General features: G+C 56.1%; 1 protein-coding gene across 2 annotated transcripts in view; it reads left to right on the forward strand.

Annotated features, from left to right (window-relative positions):
* Positions 1 to 19,442, forward strand: part of NGEF (neuronal guanine nucleotide exchange factor) — a 92,845-nt gene extending 73,403 nt beyond the window's left edge. For both annotated transcript variants that reach the window (XM_084891815.1, XM_084891816.1), the window contains 10 exons: positions 6,463 to 6,623; positions 8,059 to 8,211; positions 9,560 to 9,689; positions 10,289 to 10,363; positions 13,107 to 13,196; positions 14,434 to 14,597; positions 15,123 to 15,278; positions 16,240 to 16,319; positions 16,958 to 17,062; positions 18,473 to 19,442. In XM_084891815.1, the coding sequence (XP_084747941.1) occupies positions 6,463 to 6,623; positions 8,059 to 8,211; positions 9,560 to 9,689; positions 10,289 to 10,363; positions 13,107 to 13,196; positions 14,434 to 14,597; positions 15,123 to 15,278; positions 16,240 to 16,319; positions 16,958 to 17,062; positions 18,473 to 18,663 (1,305 nt within the window). In that variant the 3' untranslated portion in view covers positions 18,664 to 19,442. The remainder of the gene's footprint in view (positions 1 to 6,462; positions 6,624 to 8,058; positions 8,212 to 9,559; positions 9,690 to 10,288; positions 10,364 to 13,106; positions 13,197 to 14,433; positions 14,598 to 15,122; positions 15,279 to 16,239; positions 16,320 to 16,957; positions 17,063 to 18,472) is intronic.
* The last annotated feature ends 1,642 nt before the right edge of the window (positions 19,443 to 21,084 follow it).

Consider the following 21,084-nt stretch of genomic DNA (forward strand, 5'->3'; position numbering starts at 1 on the left):
ACGATGAATCCTTTTGTATTGTCAAACGCATCACTTTATTTTTTTTAATTTAATTTTATTATTATTATTATTATTATTATTATTATTATTATTTTGTTAATCCTCACCCAAGGATATTTTCCCATTGATTTTTAGAGATTGAGAGGGAGAGGGAGGGACAGAGAGAGACTTGTTGGTTGTGCTTAGAATGTGCCCCCTCCTGTATTCTACCCGGGAAAAATGAAGCATCTGATTCTTCCTTGGGGTCCGAGACCCTGACATGGGTGGGTGGAACACACAAGGAGTTTTGAATGCCTGCTCGTCTACGTGGTCTGTCCTGTGCATTTGTACCAGGAGGACCCAGCTCAGGCTGATGTCCTGGGAACCAGCGAGGCTCTCCCTTAAATTTGTGGGTTGAAAGTGGCATTTTGTTGTTGTAGCTCGTATCATAGGTTGTTTCGAGGTAGTTTCCAAAGTGGGAGGCCAGGGCTCGGGCTGCACGGTGCTCCTTAGGCCACATCTTTCCCGGTCCCAGTTGCCCGTCGGGTTCAGTTCACATAGGCATTCTCATTCGAGGTGCATCCTCACCAGCCCTGGACGGCTCGCCACAGCCCTGGTCTGGGGAGCGGGGTGTGTAGATTTTGAAAAATGAGCAGGGAATATTTTGAGCGTCTCCAAGAAAACAGGGACACACATACACTCACGTGGGGTGTCCTGCCCAGCTGACAGTGTGGCAGCACAGCCCCAACAGGCCCAGACTCCAGCTTCGCCCCGCCGGGGGCCAGAAGGGAGGAGACCTGCGCGGGGTGCCCCTGGGTCTCCCCAGGGGAGCTGGCCAGTTAGGGTACAACTCACCCTCTGTCCCCGCGGCCTCTGACATCAGGGCTGCGTTTCCATTGCTTGTCAACTTATTTTCACAGCGTAGAACTTAAATCTATTTCCTTTTTCTTTTTTCCAAAAGAAAACTATCCCGGTTAGAAGGAAGTTACTGAGAATTTTCATCAAAAATTAAATTGTGATTGTTATTTTATTTAGCAACCCTCACTAAATCATGTATTTGTCTCTTTGGGACAATTCAGCAAATTAATCCACATTGGGAGGGAACAGGGGTGTTTGCACCTTAACTTAAGGTGGACAGTAGCCATCGCCCCGAACCCCAGAGAGCTCCTGTTGGGTTTCACCAGGAAGCAAGCACCTATGACTCCAGGCAGAGACACTATAACAATTTAACAAAGTGACAGTGTTAGCATTTGTTGTTGTTTTTTTTTGTTTGTTTGGTTGGGTTTTTTTAAATATATTTTATTGATTTTGTACAGAGAGGAAGGGAGAGAGATACAGAGTTAGAAACATCAATGAGAGAGAGTCATCGATCAGCTGCCTCTTGCACACCCCCTACTCGGGATATGCCCGCAACCAAGGTACATGCCCTTGACCGGAATCGAACCCGTGTCCTTTCAGTCCCCAAGCCGACGCTCTATCCATTGAGCCAAACCGGTGTCGGCGCCTTTGTCGTTTTTAAGGTTGAAGCCTTTGGGTAAGTATTTGATGCACTGATATAAGGTTCAAAAAGAGCACACATTTATCGTGAAGGGGAGTCTCCCCACCCCCAGCCTGGTCAGGGCCCGAGCGCGCGCGTGCGGTGAAATACTATGTACGTTGTTCTAAATCTTGCCATGTCAGTCTGAGTCGAGAACCTCACTCTTTTTTCTCTCCCCTCCTCCTCCTCCTCTTCTTCCTCCTCCTCCGTCTTCCCTTTCTCTCTCTTGGTAGCTTTATGAGGAACCATGGTTTATGATGTTGCTGGACAATTGCAATAAGTGTTCGTTGCAGCATTATTTGTAGTATAATAATAAGATGCTGAGACCTATACCGTGGGGAATGCTAGGGGGAATTGTTGGTTTGAAGATTACATGTTTTTAAAATTTTGAGGAGATACAGCCAACTTACCTTCACACTTTAGCCGTGTGTGAGGGTGCTGGCTCCTCCCTATACTGTCCTCCAGGGAGTTTATCGTGACCGATGTGCCACGTCCCCGATGGTATCTCGTTGTGCTTTTAACTGGCACTTCTGCTGCTGTGCACACCTGTGTCTTTTAAAACTGAAACTTTTTTACTATGTACTTTTTTGTGACTCATTAACCAGATCACCTTGCGCAAACATAGCAGTTGGCGCTCAGCTGTGGGAGCTTGCTAAGGCTTGGGTTTGGGCTGCTGGTGGTGTGTGGCATGCACTGGGCACCCCAATGCTTTCATGTGTGGCTTACATTTAACATGCGATCCCTAGTCCCACAGCAATGCCAGGAGGTAGTTGTCCCCATGTGACAGCCGGGCCCACGGGGAAATACAACACAGCCAAACTGTGTCAGCTCACAGGCAATTCTGGGTCAGTCACCCACGTTCCTAAGGACCAGGGCTCTGCTTTGGGGCTGGCAGTCGGCCCTCCTGGGTCAGAAGCAGGTTATTTTCCTCCAGGCGGTCTCCCCATCCCTGCTTCCTCTATCACCCCCCTTGCTGGTAGGCTGCCAGTCCGGAGGCTGCCTGAGGCCTCTGAACCCCAGGCGGACCCCAGTGCTGTGCTGCCGTGTGTGTGTGTGTGTGTGTGTGTGTGTGTGTGTTGTGGGACGGGGGCGCGGAAATCCTGGCTCTGCACACCTGTGGGTGTCTCCGGGCAGCTGCTGTGGTGCCAGCCCGGTCTGCAGTCCCCGAGGAGGGAGATGCCTCCTGCCTGAAGCTCACCCTGCAGCTGAGCGCCAGTGATTTCTCTGGTGTGCTGCTTCCTTCCTTTGGAGGGAAATCTAAATTTACTGGAAAAAAATATGTTCTAGTGCCTCCTGAGTGTGGCAGGGGAGGCCTGTGGGGGGTGGGCATGGCTTCAGAGCCCAGGCAGCAGCCCCCGTGGCCCTGTGGGCACAGGCTGTGTCTCTGGCCCAGGCCACAGAGGGCACGGGCTCAACATGTTACGCAACATGTTCCCGGCAGCCTGTTGATCCCCACTTGACACCTTCCAGGGGCCTGGGGCCAGCCCCGCCGCCTCACTGGCCGCCTCCTCCTGGAGCCCTCACGCCTTCCCTGCACGGGCGCCCCTGGGATGGGCCTTCTTGCCGAAGGTGGGACGCAGCCCCAGTGCCACGTCCTCGGCCAGGCCCTCCCTGACTGGGGCACCATCCACGGAGCGTGGTCCTGAGAAGGCAACGCCCCGAGGTTGGACCCATAGTGACCCGACAGCTCTGCGGGTGCTCTGAGATGGGCCTGCTCCAGGCTGAGCACTTCCTGCTGGGACCTGGGGCTCCGCGGGCGAAGCCATTCCCCCTCACAGCAGAGGTCTGGCCGACGGCAAGGCCAAGGCCTGGGACACTCTGCTGCTCTGAGGCCCCTGGGGGACACCAGGCCCACCACAGCCCTCGCTGACGGCACATGACCTGGGCTGACCCCTCTGAGGGAATGGCCGCGTTGACCTGTGGCCCACTAACACTGAGGACCTGCCCTTCGCAAAGACGCCACACGGGAGTGGGCTCTGCCGCCGCAGGGGTGGGACGTACCAGGAGTGATGTGATGACTGGAATAGTCGGGTGCTAAGAGCACCCCTGGGTGACCCAGCCGTGATTCATAAAATTCAGGTCAGCCTAGCTGAGTGTTCCTTGGAGACAGCCATCATGCATGAGCCCCGCAGAGAGGTGTGAGCCTGATGGTGGGGACAGAGGGCCCTGGGATTGGGTCATAGGTGCCTGTTTCATCCAGGGGGGCTTCCCTGTAGCAGGCGACACACATCACTCTCACTCACACACATTCTTCCTCTGCTCTCCTCCTGCCCCGGTGCCTGGTCCTCCTCTCTGCCTGGCCCCCTCCCCTGGGTGTCAGCTTCATGGCTGCAGTGAGTTTGCGGTGTTCACTGAAGGTCGGCGCTTACCCCCCAGTCATGCTCAGTAAATCTGCAACAAATGGATGAATGAGTGAGTGAGTGAATGAATGAATGAATGAATGAAGAAAGAGCAGGGCCTGGATCCCTGTCAGCTCCATGCTGCCATGGAAAGTCTTGAATGATTGAGAATAAAAATAATACTGATAAGGAAAAAACAACTTTATTGATGTGGCAAATACTTTGACATATAAAATGAAGACAAAACACCCGGGAAAACAAATTCCAGATGACTAATCGCCTATAAACAGAGAAAGAGGGGGTGAGTGTTGTGGGAAATGGGCTCAGCTGATACCAGTTAGCCGTGATTCAGGCTCAGCCCCTCTAGTCTCGTCTTGCCAGGCAGGGCTTGAGGGAGTGAGACATGGGCTGGGCCCTGGGCGGATGCTGGCAGAGCGGAGGGTGGGTGGGTCCTCGCTCAGTGCTGGGCCCGCAGCTCTTTGGTCAGTACAGCCTGCGTGTTGTGGCCAGGGCCTGCTTCAGCACCTCTTCTCACTGTCACTGTCTCAGGTCGGCAGCAGATGCCATGGACCTGGGGGGTGGGGACGGCTCCCACCGCTGCTGGTGGCTCAGGGTCTGTGATTGGTGGCCACCCCTGGATGATGGCAGAGGTTGACTTTCTCACCTCCCTCCACTGGCCCTGGGCATCAGCACTCATTTTCCCTTTGGAGACCCTGGCCAAGCCCCTGGGTGTCTGTCTGAAAACCAGGTGGGCACTCTCCTGAGGGTGCAGTCTGCAGTGGTAACCACTGTCTCCTTTTTTTTAAAAGTTGAGTTTATTGAGGTGGCATTGGTTCATAAAACCATACAGATTTCAAGTGTACAACTCAGTAAACTCCTCTTTACACTGCATTGTGAGCCCATTGCCCAAAGCAGTCTCTTTCCAGCCCCATTTTCCCCTCTTTTGCCCACCTCTACCTACCCCTTACCCCCTCTCCCTCTGGCTATCTGTGTCAATGTGTTTTATATAGATACTAGAGGCCCCGTGCTCGAATTCTTGCACATTGAAAGGAAATTAATTAGAAGAAATATTTTAATATCGGTATTTGCCCTTTCTCTATAATAGAACTGTCAACTAAATTCACAATCAACAATGACAGAAACACACGCATGCAATTGGCACCAGCGAGAGCCATATATATATATATATATATATATATATATATATGCTTAATTAGATCTGCTTTCTGATTTAGCTAAGCTTTTTTCAGCCCAGTGAAACACCCAACTTCTCTTTCAGGTAATTGTCAGCAACACAGCAGTAAATATCAACACAAAGCAGATTATTATTGTAGATCACACAGGGAGAACAAAGGGTAAAATATTTAACTGCAGCAGTGTTTGACCATATTCTGTACAGTGCAAAAACCTGCAGTCATTTTTAAGGTCCACCATTTCTTACTTCTTTTTGGTGGGATCAAGTTTCTAAGCTTTCTAAATCTCTGCTTTTTGGGCTAATGAAAAGAAAATAGGATTCCATTGAGTCTCCTATCTACCTACTCCAGGACTTCTGTGAGGATCAAATGAGATGAGGCACAGAAAAACGCTTCAGACACTTGGTTAAAGTGTAAAATATTTCCACCTGGCTATAAAGCAAGTTGTGTTCCTGGACTGAAGAAACACCAAGGAGACTAGTCGCTAGGGAGAGGAAGTGGACGTTGCTAGGGACGTCATTGCCCAGCGCCCACAGCAACCATTTCTGGGCTGGGCTGGGCTGTGGGCTGCATTTTGTGCCATGGGGTCTCAGCAGTGTCAGCTGCGATTTAGTGAGGTGTCGCTCCGGAATGGTGACAGGGCCTGTGTCCCACTTGGAGGAAGCCAAGTGTTGCTTTGTCAGTGCCAGGTCCATGGTGCCGTTTCTCTGTAAATGGCCAGTGCACATAACAGCAGCTCCTGTGTTGAGTGTCTGCCCCCTGGTGGTCAGTGCATGTCATAGCAACTGTTCGGACACTTACCATATTAGCCTTTTATATGTATAGATGTTTGTTGGTTTGTTGACTGGTTGGTTGATTGGTGTTTTTTCTTTTTTAAAAAAAAAAAAAAATGTTTTTTTTTAATATATTTTATTGATTTTTTTTTTTTTTTTTTTTTTTTTACAGAGAGAAAGAGAGAGGGATAGAGAGTTAGAAACATCGATGAGAGAGAATCATCGATCAGCTGCCTCTTGTACATCCCCTACTGGGGATGTGCCTGCAACCAAGGTACATGCCCTTGACGGGAATCGAACCCAGGACCTTTCAGTTCGCAGGCCGACGCTCTATCCATTGAGCCAAACCGGTTTCGGCTAAATATGTTTTTATTGATTTTTTACAGAGAGGAAAAGAGAGGGATAGAGAGTTAGAAACATCTATGAGAGAGAATCATCGATCAGCTGCCCCTTGTACATCCCCTACTGGGGATGTGCCCACAACCAAGGTACATGCCCTTGACCAGAATTGAACCCAGGACCTTTCAGTCCGCAGGCCCATGCTCTATCTACTGAGCCAAACCAGTTTTGGCGATTGGTGTTTTTCCTTACTGAGTCCCACCACTGTCTCTTGTCTCCTCCTCCCTGTGTCTCTGGTGAAGGCCATGTTCGAGCTGGTCACCTCTGAGGCCTCCTACTACAAAAGCCTGAACCTGCTCGTGTCCCACTTCATGGAGAACGAGCGGCTGAAGAAGATCCTGCACCCGTCCGAGGCACACATCCTCTTCTCCAACGTCCTGGACGTCATGGCCGTCAGCCAACGGTGAGCACCCTGCCCTCTCGCCAGGGGCAGCTGGAGCAAGTGGCCAGTGCTCCTTACCTGGGCTTCTCTACTTCTGTAGGCTTGGAATTTTCTATGATAGGACAGGAATAAATAATTTAATCCAAAGATCCGCCTCCCTCCTAGCAGGGCAATCAATCACGTCCCCCTGGACTGTGGCTGTAGGTCCTTCCATGAGCACAAGTGTCTGTGCATCCCAAGTCAGGAGGGTGTGCGGTGGTGTCCTGGCAGGTCAGGGTGTCTGTGTAAGCTGTTCTTTATGCTGACAGAGTCATAACCCCTGCCTGGTGCCTGTGGGGTTAGACCCTCGGAGCCATGTGGAGCGCAGCCTTCGGTTAGTGCCTCCACCTCACCCATGGGAGGGTGTTTGCCCGTTTAGCAGTGTTTCCCAGAACTGTGATTATATCTCAGCCCCTAGGAAGGATGGGACATGCTTAGCGGGGAGGAGCAGGCATCTACCAACTGATTTCTGCAAAGAAGAATGAACTCCAATCCTATTGCTAGGGTAAAAGAACCACTTACCATTTTCACTGCAGGCCATGGAGTTTTACAGAGAAAAGTGAAGAACTCGGCTTTGGATCATGTGGTCCAACCCGAGCGTCCAGGTGTGAAAGAGCTGCTGGTTCCCGGTGACCCCGAGCAGGTCCCTGCCCAGCACTGATGCCTCACCTTTCCGTTTGCACAGGGTGTGGGAGGCCGAGAGCCCTCGGCCCAAACAGCTGTGCGATGCCCTCAGCCTCAGCTGCTTCACCTTCGCTGGAAGGAGAAGGGTCTTTTTATTTATGCATTTCTTTATATTTTTTTAGGAAAGATTCCAAACATGCGGAATAGAGACACCCCTGTAGCGAGCCCGTACTTCAGCACCTAGATTCAGCATGTCCCCACCCCTGCCTGACACCCAGGGGATCTGATACAAATCCTTAAAAAAAAAAATTTTAAATTGATTTCAGAGAGAAAGGAAGAGGGAGAGATAGAAACATCAATGATGAGAGCGGTTCGTTGATTGGCTGCCTCCTGCACACCCCACACAACCCGGGCATATGCCCTGACCGGGAATCGAACTATGACCTCCTGGTTCATAAGTCGATGTTCAACCACTGAGCAATGCCAGCTGGGCTGATAGAAATCCTTGTCATCATTTCATTTCACCTGTAAGTCTATCAGTATACGTCTTAAAGATAAGGTCCCCCCCCCCCCTCTCTCTCTCTCTCTCTCTCTCTTTCTCAATAATACTGTAGTCCTAATGCTATTTCCACCTAAAAAACTAGACAGTAATTCCTTGATGTTATCAGCTGTGCCACCGGCATTGGGATCTCATCTCATAGTGTTTGTTGGTTTGTCCGGGGAAGACCCAATGGCGAAGGTGTGTTTTGAGTTTCCACCCAGGCCCCCTTAACCCCACCGCTGCCTTCTGCAGGTTCCTCCTGGAGCTGGAGCGCCGGATGGAGGAGAACATTGTCATCTCGGACGTGTGTGACATCGTGCACCATTATGCAGCCAACCACTTCTCGGTCTACATCACCTACGTCAGCAACCAGACCTACCAGGAGAGGACCTACAAGCAGCTGCTGTGAGTGCGCGGCCGCGGGCCATACTTCACGGGGACACAGAGCCCTGGCCCTTGGACCTTGGCTTTCCCGGGAAGGGGGGTGGGGGAGGAGGGGTTCCATGTCACTAGAGAAATATTGATCCTGAGATGGTCAGCCGTGCAGAGCTCGGGTGTAGAAAAGGGAGTTTGAGGCCAAGAGGACAGCTTGAGGCCAGAATGGCAGGAAATCAAGATTAACTAGAGACAAAACAAAGATAGGCAGGAGGAAGTCTCGTTGGTAGCTACCCAGCAATGCCCTTGAATTTCTTGCTAATCTACCCATTTAGGAAACTTTCTTGGAATTTCAGTTGACAAGATACTTTTTCAGTCAACTTGCCTTTTAATATATATATATTGATTTCAAAGAGAAAGGGAGAGGGAGAAAGAGGTGGGAACATCAATAATGAGAATCATTGATCGGCCGCCTCCTGCACACCCCGCACTGGGGATCAAGCCTGCAAACTGGGCCTGTGCTCTGACTGGGAAATGAACCCAGGATTCTTCAGTCTGCAGGCCGACGCTCTACCCACTGAGCCAAACCAGCTAGGGCTCAGCTTGCCTCTTTTAAGTCCTTTGCATTTCTGTGTTGGGCGTCATGGCAGTGTAACCAGGGATGTGTTCTTAGATGGGGCATGCAAGAATTTCCCACGTAGTGACATGTGATTGCCACACTTACTTCCCTGGGCCTGTCAAACCCTGTCATCCCCTGTGGATGTTTTAAAGCTGGAGTGTTCAGGGAGGGGGAGTGTTTTATGTTTGGGATTGGAGGGACTCGGAAGCCAGCTTTGAGAACCGACCTGAGAAGACAGGCATACAGAAGGACAGGAATCCAGGTATCACAGTGCCCTCGAGTGCACTGGCGTGGCTGCAAGAGCAGACTGTCTGGGCAGAGGCCCCGTGTCCCTGCTGACGTGAGGGCCCGTGTCTAACTCCAGCGGCAGTTTCTGGGCTGAGCCAGCTGCGGGCCAGCTGTGGACCCGGCCGGCCCCGGGCTGAGCCCATCCGCAGATGAGGAGCCTCCGCCTGGCAGGAAGAGGGCAGGCTCCTGGCGGTTGCCTCCAGCTGCTGCCTGTTCCTGTCACTACGTGGGTTTACCTCGCCACGGGTTCCTGCTGGGCAAACCATCGGCTGTGCCTCTGACTCACAGACTTGCCCTCCCACACGCAGCATATTCGGCCAAGTCTCCTTGGGCCAGGCATGTGAAGCCGCTACTTTACATGAAAATGAATCAGTCAATCAAGCAATGGGCGTTGGGAGCCCCTGGGCTGTCCGGTACCTCTGAGGCTGTGGGTGGGGAGCCAGAGGCTTACTCCTGTGTCTGTGCCCCCAGCCAGGAGAAGGCGGCCTTCCGGGAGCTGATCGCGCAGCTGGAGCTCGACCCCAAGTGCAGGGGGCTGCCCCTCTCCTCCTTCCTCATCCTGCCTTTCCAGAGGATCACACGCCTCAAGCTGTTGGTGCAGGTACCGCCTCTCCCACCCCGCAGGCAGGCGGGCCGGGCTTGTGTATACTGCCGCTGCACATCTGTTTCCTTCGGGCAGTCAGGTCTCTGCTGGCTTTCTAGGGAGCCTGCTCCACCAATCCTAATTAAACGCCTACTGTGTGCCAAGCAGCAGGGGGCTCACCTCTTCCAAGGAGCTTGGGAAGGAGAGATCAGCACACACACAGCCAGGAAGTGGTCATGGCTGTGAGGACAGTGAAATGGCCACTCCCCTCCCGCCAGCACCTGCCTCCCCACCAGCACATGGTCACCTCCTTTGCGTTGATGTTTGCTGTGCAGAGAGGTGTCAGGTTCTGGATTGGCCCTCAGGGTTAATCCTCATAGGAGACTGACTCGTGGTTACCAGGTTAGAGCCAGGCAAGGCTTTGAGTCAGGATGCTCGGCCCCCAGTCCCGCTGAGGGTTCTGCTCTCTGTTGTCACCTCTGTTGTTCATGGATGTCACAGCAACAAGAGGCTGTGCGGACTGGTGCAGCAATGTGGCCGCCACTGCAAAGGGAGGGCGGGGCAGACAGGGGAGGAATGGCCGTTATGAGAATTCATGCCGACTCTCCTGTGCTCAGAACATCCTGAAGAGAGTGGAGGAGCGGTCTGAGCGGGAATGCACTGCCTTGGACGCCCACAAAGAGCTGGAACAGGTGAGCATGCGTTCTCTCTGTTTTTCCCAATAAATTGCTTCCTCGTCCACACCCGCCCTCCTGCTCCTGCTCCCTCACATGCCGGTGTGTCTTTGGAAGATGAATATTCATTTTAGTATTTGGCTTTGGAATCCAGAAGAGTCCCTGGGTCAGGTGTGCCCAGCGCAGAGAGTGAGCTGTCTTCCTTCTCCACCCCGACTGTTGATGACGTGCGGGGTGGCCTCGGCAGCTGCCCGCCCGGCGCTCTCCCCATGCCGTTCTCTGCGCCACCCACAGGCCTGGGGCACCTCGGCAGCTCCCTCGTGCAGGCGTCTGGGCCCTGAGCAACCCCACGCTTGTCCTTGCCTGTTTCCCATGTCTTCGCTCCTGTGACTCTCAGAGGCTGGTCTGGCTCTCCTGAGCCCCTGCCTCCACGGCTTCCCCGTCCCTCCAGCTGCAGCTGCCCTCGCTCTATGAGAGGACTCAGGGGCCCTGCCAGGCCTGGGAGTGGAGAAACCATCTCTGCTCCGGACCCTGGAGAGAGCACTTCCTCCCGGCAGCTGCCCACAGAGCAGAGCGTGTGCCGGAGGAGCCCATGCACGTGCCGGTCTCTCGGATGCTCGGTCTCTCCAGCTGGGCTCCTGTGGCTCCCTCTTGTCTGAACTGCTGTCTCGGGTGTGTCTGCTAGAGCCGCGGGCCAGTTCTTTGCAGCTGTGTGGGGCCGGGGTGGCCACTCTGTCATGCGGAGACCCCGCCGGGGTAAGCATGGGTGCTGGGAAGTCCTTTCCACTCCTTGTACCAGAGACAGCAGCTCCGTCAAAGGAAGAGCCTCGGGGAGCGGCTGATGGTGGTTCTAACCAGGGGTCTTCAAACTACGGCCCGCGGGCCACATGCGGCCCGCAGAGGAGTCTGATCCGGCCCGCCAGGTTTTTTGGGCAGTGAGCGCAGCCGAGGTGTTACAGTAGGAATTAGTAGTTCATATAGTCCGGCCCTCCAGCTCTCTGAGGGACCGTGATCTGGCCCCCACTTTAAAAAGTTTGAGGACCCCTGAAGCCATTCTGAGCCACCAGGACTTTGGACCTTAATGCAGTGGTTTTGTTGTTTCGTAAATCAGCGGATGAGATACAACACCTTAACGAGCCCATCAATTAGGAGTTGTTTATTGTGTCTTTTTTCAAATCTCTGAGCAAACCATACAGGAAGTTTTCCGTATTTATACTTTTCGAGCCTCTCTGTTTGCAGATATTCCAAAGGGCTCTGTGTGAGTTATTGTCACAGGCAGCTGTAACCTTGAATACATAATGAGTTTGTACTTGGCCTAATTATTATCAGTATTAGTCTATTACATTAGATGGCTAGCTTGCAAGGTTAAATTAATCGGGCAGTTAAGTTTATCTTTTTCTATTATTTGAACTAAAAAACAAAAGTCATTTTACAGAATAACAGACTATCTTAAAGTGGCACCATTTATAATGACCGAGTTTACAGGACTAGGGGCTATCTAACAACAGCAGAGAATTCAAACAGCAGGTTTTTTTTAATGCAAGATGGAGGGTACTATGCTTCAGTTTCTCCCAACTCTCCTTATGTGCTTTTCAGACCAGTTGGCCCCACAAATCCTCTGGCAGTTGACCCCTTTGCATATCAGAGAACAGTGCTTTCTCCGAGTGGGGAAAGGTGGGGGCCTTGAGCAGGCGGTTGGGGAGGGCGGTGACCTGTGGGTCAGGCGGCATCCTTCAGGCCCTCTGCTCACTCTGAGCGTTCGTACCTGATCAGCCCGCACAGGCAGCTGGCCGCCCTGGGTCACAGGAGAGGAGTCCAGGGACCACCGAGGCCTGTGAGAGGCCCCCGTGCCCTCGGGGGTCTCCCTACGCTCAGAGACGACGTTCTACCGCCTCAGTTCCTTTCTGCTGTCCTCTCCCTTGTGCTTGTAACGCAAGTTATTCCCCTATTTCTCATAAACTACTTTTTTTTTTTACCACGTTTTTGTCTATTGTATAAATGCAGTTGATGCTCGATATAAAACATTTCAGAATGTGCTCGAAAGCAAGAGGAAGGTAAAGACCACACCAGCTATCCCACACCCACTGCTGACACGCTGGTGCCCGCCCTTCCAGACCTCTTTCCACACAGGCATGTGCACGCACTATTGTATTTTTTTTTTATAATATATTTTATTGATTTTTTACAGAGAGGAAGAGAGAGGGATAGAGAGTTAGAAACATCGATGAGAGAGAATCATCGATCCAGCTGCCTCCTGTACACCTCCTACTGGGGATGTGCCCGCAACCAAGGTACATGCCCTTGACTGGAATCGAACCTGGGACCCTTCAGTCCGCAGCCAACGCTCTATCCACTAAGCCAGGGGTTTTCAAACTATGGCCCGCGGGCCACATGCGGCCCGCAGAGGAGTCTGATCCGGCCCGCCAGGTTTTTTGGGCAGTGAGCGCAGCCGAGGTGTTACAGTAGGAATTAGTAGTTCATATAGTCCGGCCCTCCAACTCTCTGAGGGACCGTGATCTGGCCCCCACTTTAAAAAGTTTGAGGACCCCTGCCTTAGACTAAGGACATATTATTGTTTAAATTTGCTTTCTAACAGCCTGACAAGTTTTCCCACTTTGCCTTTGTCCCAGAAGATGCTAGAGAAGGGGGCTCCACCCAGCTGAGGTGCACTGTCTGACCCTCTGGGGCCTGAGGGGGCAGCAGGAAGTGGCTGGGGACAGCAGGCTGCAGGGGGCCTGATGTGTCCTGCTTTTCGTCCCAGGTGGTAAAAGCATGCAATGAGGGCGTCAGGAAAATGAGCCGCACGGAGCAGATGATCAGCATTCAGAAGAAGATGGAGTTTAAGATCAAGGTGAGCCCTCACCCATCTGCGTGTCCCCATCTAGCCCAGTTGGTCTGGAGCCTGGATCGCTGACCAGGATCCTCAAACGGCCACCCCCGGGCCTCAGTGCAGGGTCACCTCTCAGAAGCCGACTCTGAGCCCCTGACTGGAGGGCACTCCTCAGCCCCCTTGTGGCCAGGCCACCACATGGGCCTAGACTACGGTGACCAGAAGTCCCGCTTTTGGTGGGACAGTCCCGATTTTAAACAGTTTGTCCTGCTTCCCAAGGCGTTTTTAAAAAGTCCTGATTTTTTTAAAGATTGGGGACTTTTTCAAAACACCACAGGACGCGGGACCAATTGTTTAAAATCGGGACTGTCCCGCCAAAAGCGGGACGTCTGGTCACCTTAGTCTAAACTGCCTTCTGAGAGACGGTGGGCAAGGAGCTTGCCGCCGCCTGCTCTCATATCCTGTGTGTTTACACCAAGTACCTGACAGGGAGCTGCCAGGGATTCTTAGAGCTGGAGGATTGGAAATTCCGAGGGAAGTTACCTACCTTCTCCTCAACTTTGCATAAGGATTCAGGCATCAGTGAACCTCGGGGCCTGCATTTTGGTGCTGGGGACACAGGGGCCCCCACCGAGGGCCCCTGAGGTCATGCTGGGTTTGGGGGCTGAGCCCCAGTCGAGGTGCAGACATGGCCTTGCGGACCCCTACATATCTCACCTGCCAGGCTGAGCCAGGGGCCAGGAGCCTGAGCCACCAAGCCGGGACCTCACACAACCCAGCCCTCTCCTCTCCCTCCGAATTTGGCCCCTGCTCTGACTCTGCATCACACCGGCTGAGGCTGGCGAGGGGATCACACACACACACACACACACACACACACACACGTGTTCATGTGGGCAACTGTGTGTGTGTGATCCCCTCACCAGCCTCAGCCAGGAGTTACACGTAGATACACTTAGACACTAACACATACATATAGAAGCACGCACAGATACGTATGCAACAGATAACTCACAATTGCACACACAGGCACAGCTGCACATGCGTACATGGACACACACACACACACAAACACACACACACACCCTCCACGTTTGCCTAGGACTCACCCCTTCCTCCCACGGGCACTGCGTGTGCTCTGGGCCCAGCACAGCCCTTGCACACTGTTCCTCGTGCTCACTGCTCCAATGAGGGCCCCCGGGGAGCCTCGGGCAGGCGTGGGCACCGCCGCCTCACATGCCCCCTCTCCCCCGCCCAGTCGGTGCCCATCATCTCCCACTCGCGCTGGCTGCTGAAGCAGGGCGAGCTGCAGCAGATGTCAGGCCCCAAGACCTCCCGCACCCTGCGGACCAAGAAGCTCTTCCAGGAAATTTACCTCTTCCTCTTCAACGACCTGCTGGTCATCTGCCGGCAGATCCCTGGGTGAGCACCGGGCACTGCTGGCCCGGGGTGGGGAGGGGTGAGCTGTGGGGGGCAGCCCAGGGAGGGCACACGGGAGACGGTTCCCTGTGGCCCAGGGTGGCCGGAAGATGTGCATGGAGCTCAGGCTTTCAGTCAGGGTTAAGTCAGCTCCGTTCTTGTCAAGCCTTGGGCCTTTGGGCAAGTTAATGTAAAACTCTGGCTCAGACCCCCTTCGGTTGAATGAGCTTTTAGGGATATGGAGAGGCCAGCTCAGTGCCTGACACACAGTGAGTGCTCAGCAGAGCAGCTGAGTGGTGGTGTCAGTCCCCCAGCCACACCATGAGAGGGGCGGTTTGGGTGTGGGGCGGGGGGGCCGGTGAGGAGATGACGGGGAGCGGACAGGAGTTCAGGCGGGGCCCCAAGATGGGGGTGAGGAGTGGCGGTGTGGGGAGGGGGCTGGTCCTCCTGGGGGCCAGGGTGAGGAGTCCCCTGGGACCCCTAGGCTTCCTCGGGACCCATATGCCCGCCTGCCACCCTTGTCCCCAGAGACAAGTACCAGGTGTTTGACTCGGCCCCTCGAGGCCTGCTCCGCGTGGAGGAGCTGGAGGACCAGGGCCAGACGCTGGCCAACGTGTTCATTCTGCGGCTGCTGGAGAACGCGGACGACCGGGAGGCCACCTACATGCTGAAGGCGTCCTCTCAGTGAGTGCCCTGGGCCAAGCCCCCTCGTGTCACCATCCCAGGCGGAGCCCGGCTCCAGGGCTCTGCACTCAGCCCGCCCAGTTCCTGTCCCTCCCATCCCAGACCTGTGGTGAGCGTTTCTGTCCCGGGTTAGTCAGGTGTAGCACATTGCTGCGTGTGTGTGTGCATGTGCGTGCGCGTGTGTGTATACACGTGTGTTCCCTCAGGGACTCAGATGGGGGCGGGCCCTCTTTTCCAATGAGATGTTCTAGAACCCTTGGGCCAGGCAGACATTGCTGTGTGTCCTGAGGCCCATCTCATCACCCTCTGAGCAGCCAGGCTACCTGCCCTGCAGCCCAGGGCTCTGAGAGGCTCATCCGCGATCCATGTGGGGAGACACCCTCTCACCCCAGAGTCACAGGTGCCACCCAGTCCATCTAGGACCAGTCCCCACCGCATGGCATTGACCTTCTCCAGCTGACTCTTTTTATAACATTTGTTGGGATGACATGGGTTTGCAAAACCATACAGGTCTCCAGTGCACAATCCAACAAAACACCCTCTGCACGCGGCATCATGCTCCCACCACCCCAAGCAGTCCCTTTCCGTCCCCCCCCCCCCCCACTTTGCCCACCTCCACCTACCCCCTCCCCTTTGGGAGAATCCCTTCACCTTCTTTGCTCCAGTCCCCCCCAGCGGACACTGCTGACAGGTCATGGCCTCTGGGCAGCTGACCCTGCCGAGCGCACTTCCATGAGTGAACTTTGGGGTTTGCACAGGGCTCACCTTCACCAGCTGACCTCGTAAAGTCCCGGGGGAGGTTCTGTCAGGCCCCCCAGCCTCTGGCTGGTTTCTGGGCACCCATCCCGCTGGAGCCCGGGGCCAAGCTCGGGACAGGCGCGGGCTTGCCGGACGCTCGACGCCACACCTCTGTGGGGCCATGGCTCTGCGGTTGGGGCATCTGTCCTCTTCCCTGTCCCAGGAGTGAGATGAAGCGCTGGATGACCTCTCTGGCCCCCAACCGGAGGACCAAGTTTGTTTCCTTCACGTCCCGGCTGCTGGGTAAGGGGCCCCTGGGACCAGGGCACCGCTGGGCAGGACAGGAGGGGCCTCCGTGGCATCAGCCCCAGATGCTTCCCGGGCCCATGTTCCCAGAGGCCTGCGCGGCCTCCAGGATGCCCGCTTTGACTGGCGATGGTCCCAAGAGCCAGCTGCTGGCTCAGCGCCCAGTGGGGGATATCAGTGCGCTGACCCCTGGGAAACCAGGAGGAGTCTGGGCCCAGAAGGCGGACGCCAGTGTTCTTTGGGGTCGCCAGTCGTCTGGAAACCATACAAAATGTAAAACGGCACCAGCCCAGCTGCCCGCTAGCCGCTGCCCTGACAGGGTCCACTGTGTCCTGGGCATCCCACACGTGCTCTCAGGACCCCGTCTGGGTTCAAGAAGTCCTTCTGAAGCCTCGAACAGGAGCCCCCTGCCTGTCCCTCCCTTCATGGGTGTGATGTTTTACCCGAGGCCCAGCCACTGTCCTCTCATTTCCTTTGGAGCCAAGCCCCCTTCCTCAAATGACCTCTCTCCAGTTGCCGCGAGACAGGTAGCACGTCCCTACGAGCTGCTGGGCCGTGCCCAGGTGGCTGGGTGGGGGCAGGGCGGTGGTGGGAGAGGAGGATGTGCCACCTCCCTCCCCCCTCCCTCCCTTCAGACTGCCCCCAGGTCCAGTGCGTGCACCCGTACGTGGCCCAGCAGCCAGACGAGCTGACACTGGAGCTGGCGGACATCCTGAACATCCTGGACAAGACGGAAGACGGTAAGGCAGGGGCCGGGCGTGGCGCTCACTCAGGCACCCCGGACTCTGCCCCCACGGGCCCCAGCCTGAGGATGAGGCTCGGCCCCGGGGGGAGGAGCTGGCGGACGGGTAGGCGAGCCCGGGAGCTGGCACGTCTCTGCTCCCCTAGACCGCTCTGCCCGTCCTGGCTTCCCCAGCTTTTCCTCAGCCCAGAGAAGGTGCTTCTCCCCCCAACCCACAAGGCCCGCCTCCCCCTCACACCAGGCCCAGCCTGAGCACCCGTGCCTCGCCTTCCCTCGATGGCCCTGGGCTGGGCCCACCACCCTCGCCCCACCTGTGACCCTGACTCTAAGCTCCATAGTTGCCACAAGCTTCCAGGTGAGCCCCGACCACCGGGCTCAGAGCCGTGTGTGGGCCCAGAAGCCACCCGCCCAGCCCAGTCAATGGCCTTCGTATAAGGTGACCAGACGCCCCGCTTTTGGCGAGACAGTCCCGCTTTTTAACAATTTGTTCCGTGTCCCTCGGCGTTTTAAAAATCGGGACGTCTGGTCACCTTGCCTTAGTATCAAATGAGGTTCACGCCCCTCCCCTCAAAAACTGATGCCTGTTGCGACATCAGGTGTTCTTCATCAGAACCCCCAAAACAGCACGTCCCCTCCCCAGCTCCTCCCCTTGGAGGTCCTGGCTAGAAGGCCTCGGGCTGGTGACCTCCCGGGGAGGCCGTTCCTGCTGGTCCCACACGCCAGGGCCTCCCTGGCATCGAAAGAGCAGTGTTCCCCTCCGCTGCTCCCCCAGCACAAAACAGCCCAACAGCCTCCCCAGGTGGCCTGCAGAGGGTGGCGCCAGGCCCTCAGAACCCAGGTCCTGGCCCCGCACTGGGACCTGCCAGGAACCCCGCCCTGCAGGTGATTTCTGCGGGAGGGGGAGAGCCAGGGCCCTGTGCTGGGGTTGGCCGGTTCCTGACAGCCACCTTCCGCTGACCACCCGACCCTCGGGAGGCTCAGAGAGGGATGCCCAGCAAGAGGGCGATGTGACATTCCAGGCCCGGAAACCACCAGCCGGTCATCACCCCCACCGGCCCCTGGGATGCCTCTTGCTACGGGGAAAACCCTTGGGGACCCCCGACCTCCTGTGGGACAGCTTAGGGTGACTGAGTGCTTGGGAGTGGGCTCCAAAGGCAATACGTTTGGGACGTACTGGGGCACAGAGCTAGCTGGTTCCGTCACAGCGGTACCCACATACCGTGCTCCCTAGGAGGGAGTCCGGGCAGTGCCGCTCCAGACTATGGGGGACAAACCCAATCTGAGGTCTCCGGCAGGGGCTCTTGGAGCAGGCTCCTCTGGGAAGGCCCACTGGACTCCTGTGCCAGCAGGAGGGCTCAGCCGGGCCCCTGCGGGAGCTCCTGACCCTCCCCGTGCCCTCCCCGTGCAGGATGGATCTTCGGTGAGCGTCTGCACGACCAGGAGAGAGGCTGGTTCCCCAGCAACATGACTGAGGAGATCTTGAATCCCAAGATTCGGTCCCAAAACCTCAAGGAATGTTTCCGGGTGCACAAGATGGACGACCCTCAGCGCAGTCAGAATAAGGACCGCAGGAGGCTGGGCAGCCGAAACCGGCAGTGACACCCCTCCCCCAGCCCCCGGGCCAGCAGGGGGACGTGGGTTCGCAGGTGGGAGCTGGGCCTGGCGGGCAGACGCACTGGCCGTGGAGGGGCTCTGGAGGGAGGTGACCTTGTGCAGGGGTCACCCTGGCCCCTCACCCCTGCCACGTGGTGACCGTGCACATGTCTCAGCCCCCTGCTTGCAAACTGGAAAAACGGTGCCCACGTCTCTCCTCTGATGCATTTGTAAATGAGAAATGTATTTTAAACAGTATTACACCTCCTCTCCCTCTTGTCTCTGAGAGGGGGTGGGCGGGGACTGGCATGCTCCAGGGGCCTGCCCCCAGCCCTGGAAGAAGCCCCAGACCCCGGGTGTCCCTGGCCCAGGGCAGGTGCAAAGAACCCCTGCACGTGCCCTTCTCTGCCCTGGAAGCCGTTAGAATCCGCCAGGCATGCAGATGGGCTGCCCTTGCCTGATGAGCTTGATGAGCGGCCTCTGGTCCCCAATTTACAAGACTAAGAGACCAACTGCCTCCTCGGCCTCTTCCGGCCTCCGGTGCGCGGCCAGACCCTGCCTCGTGGCAGGCCTACCAGCGCGTGGCGGAGGCCCCAGGCCCCCTCTGGCTCCCTGATGGGCTGGATGTAACGTGTCTTCTGGCCCCTTAAGGAGCCCAGGTATTATAAGAAATAAACTAGTCACTGCATCCTGATCAGTTGTGGTCCTAAGAAAAGCAAATACCATGTTTTGGCTGCATTAAAAGAAGCATCATGTATAAAATAAAGGAGGTGACGCTCTCTTTATTTCCCTGCTGCACACAGGAATGAGGCGTTCGGTGTTGGGCAGGGAGAGAGGCCCGTGGGGGAGGTATGCCCTGAAGGAGGGGGCTGAGGAGGCCTCTAGGGGAGAAGGGAGCGGCCAGGGGAAGGGCCTCCCTTCACCTGTTCAAGAACTCCAGAAACAGAAAAGGGCGTCTGAGGGCGTGGGAGACGCCCTTCTGCTGCCGAGGAAGTGAGAACAGGGGATGGGAAGACCGCAGTGGCCTGAGGTGTTGTGTGGCAGTCCCACAGGGAAGCGGACACCAGGCACAGGGCTGGGGCTTCCCAGCCGGCCAGTCCGTGCCCTTGGGCACTTCTTCCCGCCAGAGGCTGCAGCTCCTCCGCCAGCCCAGCTGGCCCCACAGTCACCCCACCATCACCCCTGGTTCGGTCCTGGAGTGTGGACCGGCCTGAATCTGACTCCACCCAGCCCTCGCCTAGGACCATGCTCTTTCTGCCAGGACACACCTCCCTCTGCACCAGAACAGGGCCTTGATTGGAAGCCGGAGGCTTTGATCCAGTGGGGCTTCGTGGCTTCTTCCCACGGGCATGACTCTGCGCTCTTGAGACCTCAGGTCCTTTGAGAATCGCATGAATCCTGAAGGACGCACACGCTCGTAACACATTTGTTCACCTGGGGAGGGACTGATGCTCTGTGCTGCACGCCTGGTCCCGGAGCCACACCTGAGGCCCCGGGACTGAGGGAAGGGTAAGAGGGGCCGTTTCTGAGCCCCATGCTGCTGGGGGGGGGGGGGGAGGGGGTAAGGAGTGGCGGAGTCTTCCAGTGGTCCTGGCCCTTGTCCAGCTCTCTTTGAAGCTGGGAAGCCGTGTGCTGACTTGGATCCTCTGCTCTAAGGAGGGCTTTAGCCACTGGAGGTTATGTGATTTAAACAGTTTCATGAAAACTGGTCTGTTTCATAACAGCCTTATAAGCAGAAACTTGTTTCCCATGAAGTGTTTTGGGGAGAGTGTTGTGGGGACCTGGTGAGCTCCTCTGGAGTGAGTACCCAGGAACAGGTGTGGCCAGGAGATCAGGGAAACCAAAGAGGCCCAATACTTGAAGAGAGAACGGTGGGAAGAGGAGGAGGGACAGCTCCCTGCCACCAGCACCTGCTGGGGACCGCCCAGGGCCCAGGGTGTCTGCAGTCTCTCCTCCGGGTCTCCTCACTCCCAAAGGCCCCTGGGGCGGGAGCAGGGGCAGGTCACAGTTCTGGCTTCCCTGCTGCGCCCAGGGCTGGTCTGCCAGTATTTACAATCTCTCTCCAAATTATAAACGCTGGGCTTCCTGGGGAGCGCGGGGACAGAGCATGAGCAAGGTCGGAGAGCCAGGGCCCAGCTGGGGAGGAGGGGGAAGGAGGCGGGTGGGGGTGGGGCGCCTGGAGGCCCTAGGCTGCGGTGAAGCTCGGCCTGGGGGCCACCTGGGGCTGGGGGTGGGGGGCCAGGCCAGGGTGACAGCGCCTGGGCTTCACTTCTCGGCCCTTCCAGCTCCTGGAGCTCCTTGGGGTAGACTAGGCGTCCCCGTGATGGCCGCCCTCCCCCGCCTGGCCTCCCACTTGCCGGGGCGGCCGGGAGGGTGCACCCCGCTCCGCTCCGCTTGCACGCGGGCTCCTGCGGGCGCCCGGCCGCG

The sequence above is a fragment of the Pipistrellus hanaki genome (genome assembly GCF_964339955.1).
Source record: "Pipistrellus hanaki genome assembly, chromosome: 8".
In the NCBI taxonomy this organism is placed as follows: Eukaryota; Metazoa; Chordata; class Mammalia; order Chiroptera; family Vespertilionidae; genus Pipistrellus; species Pipistrellus hanaki.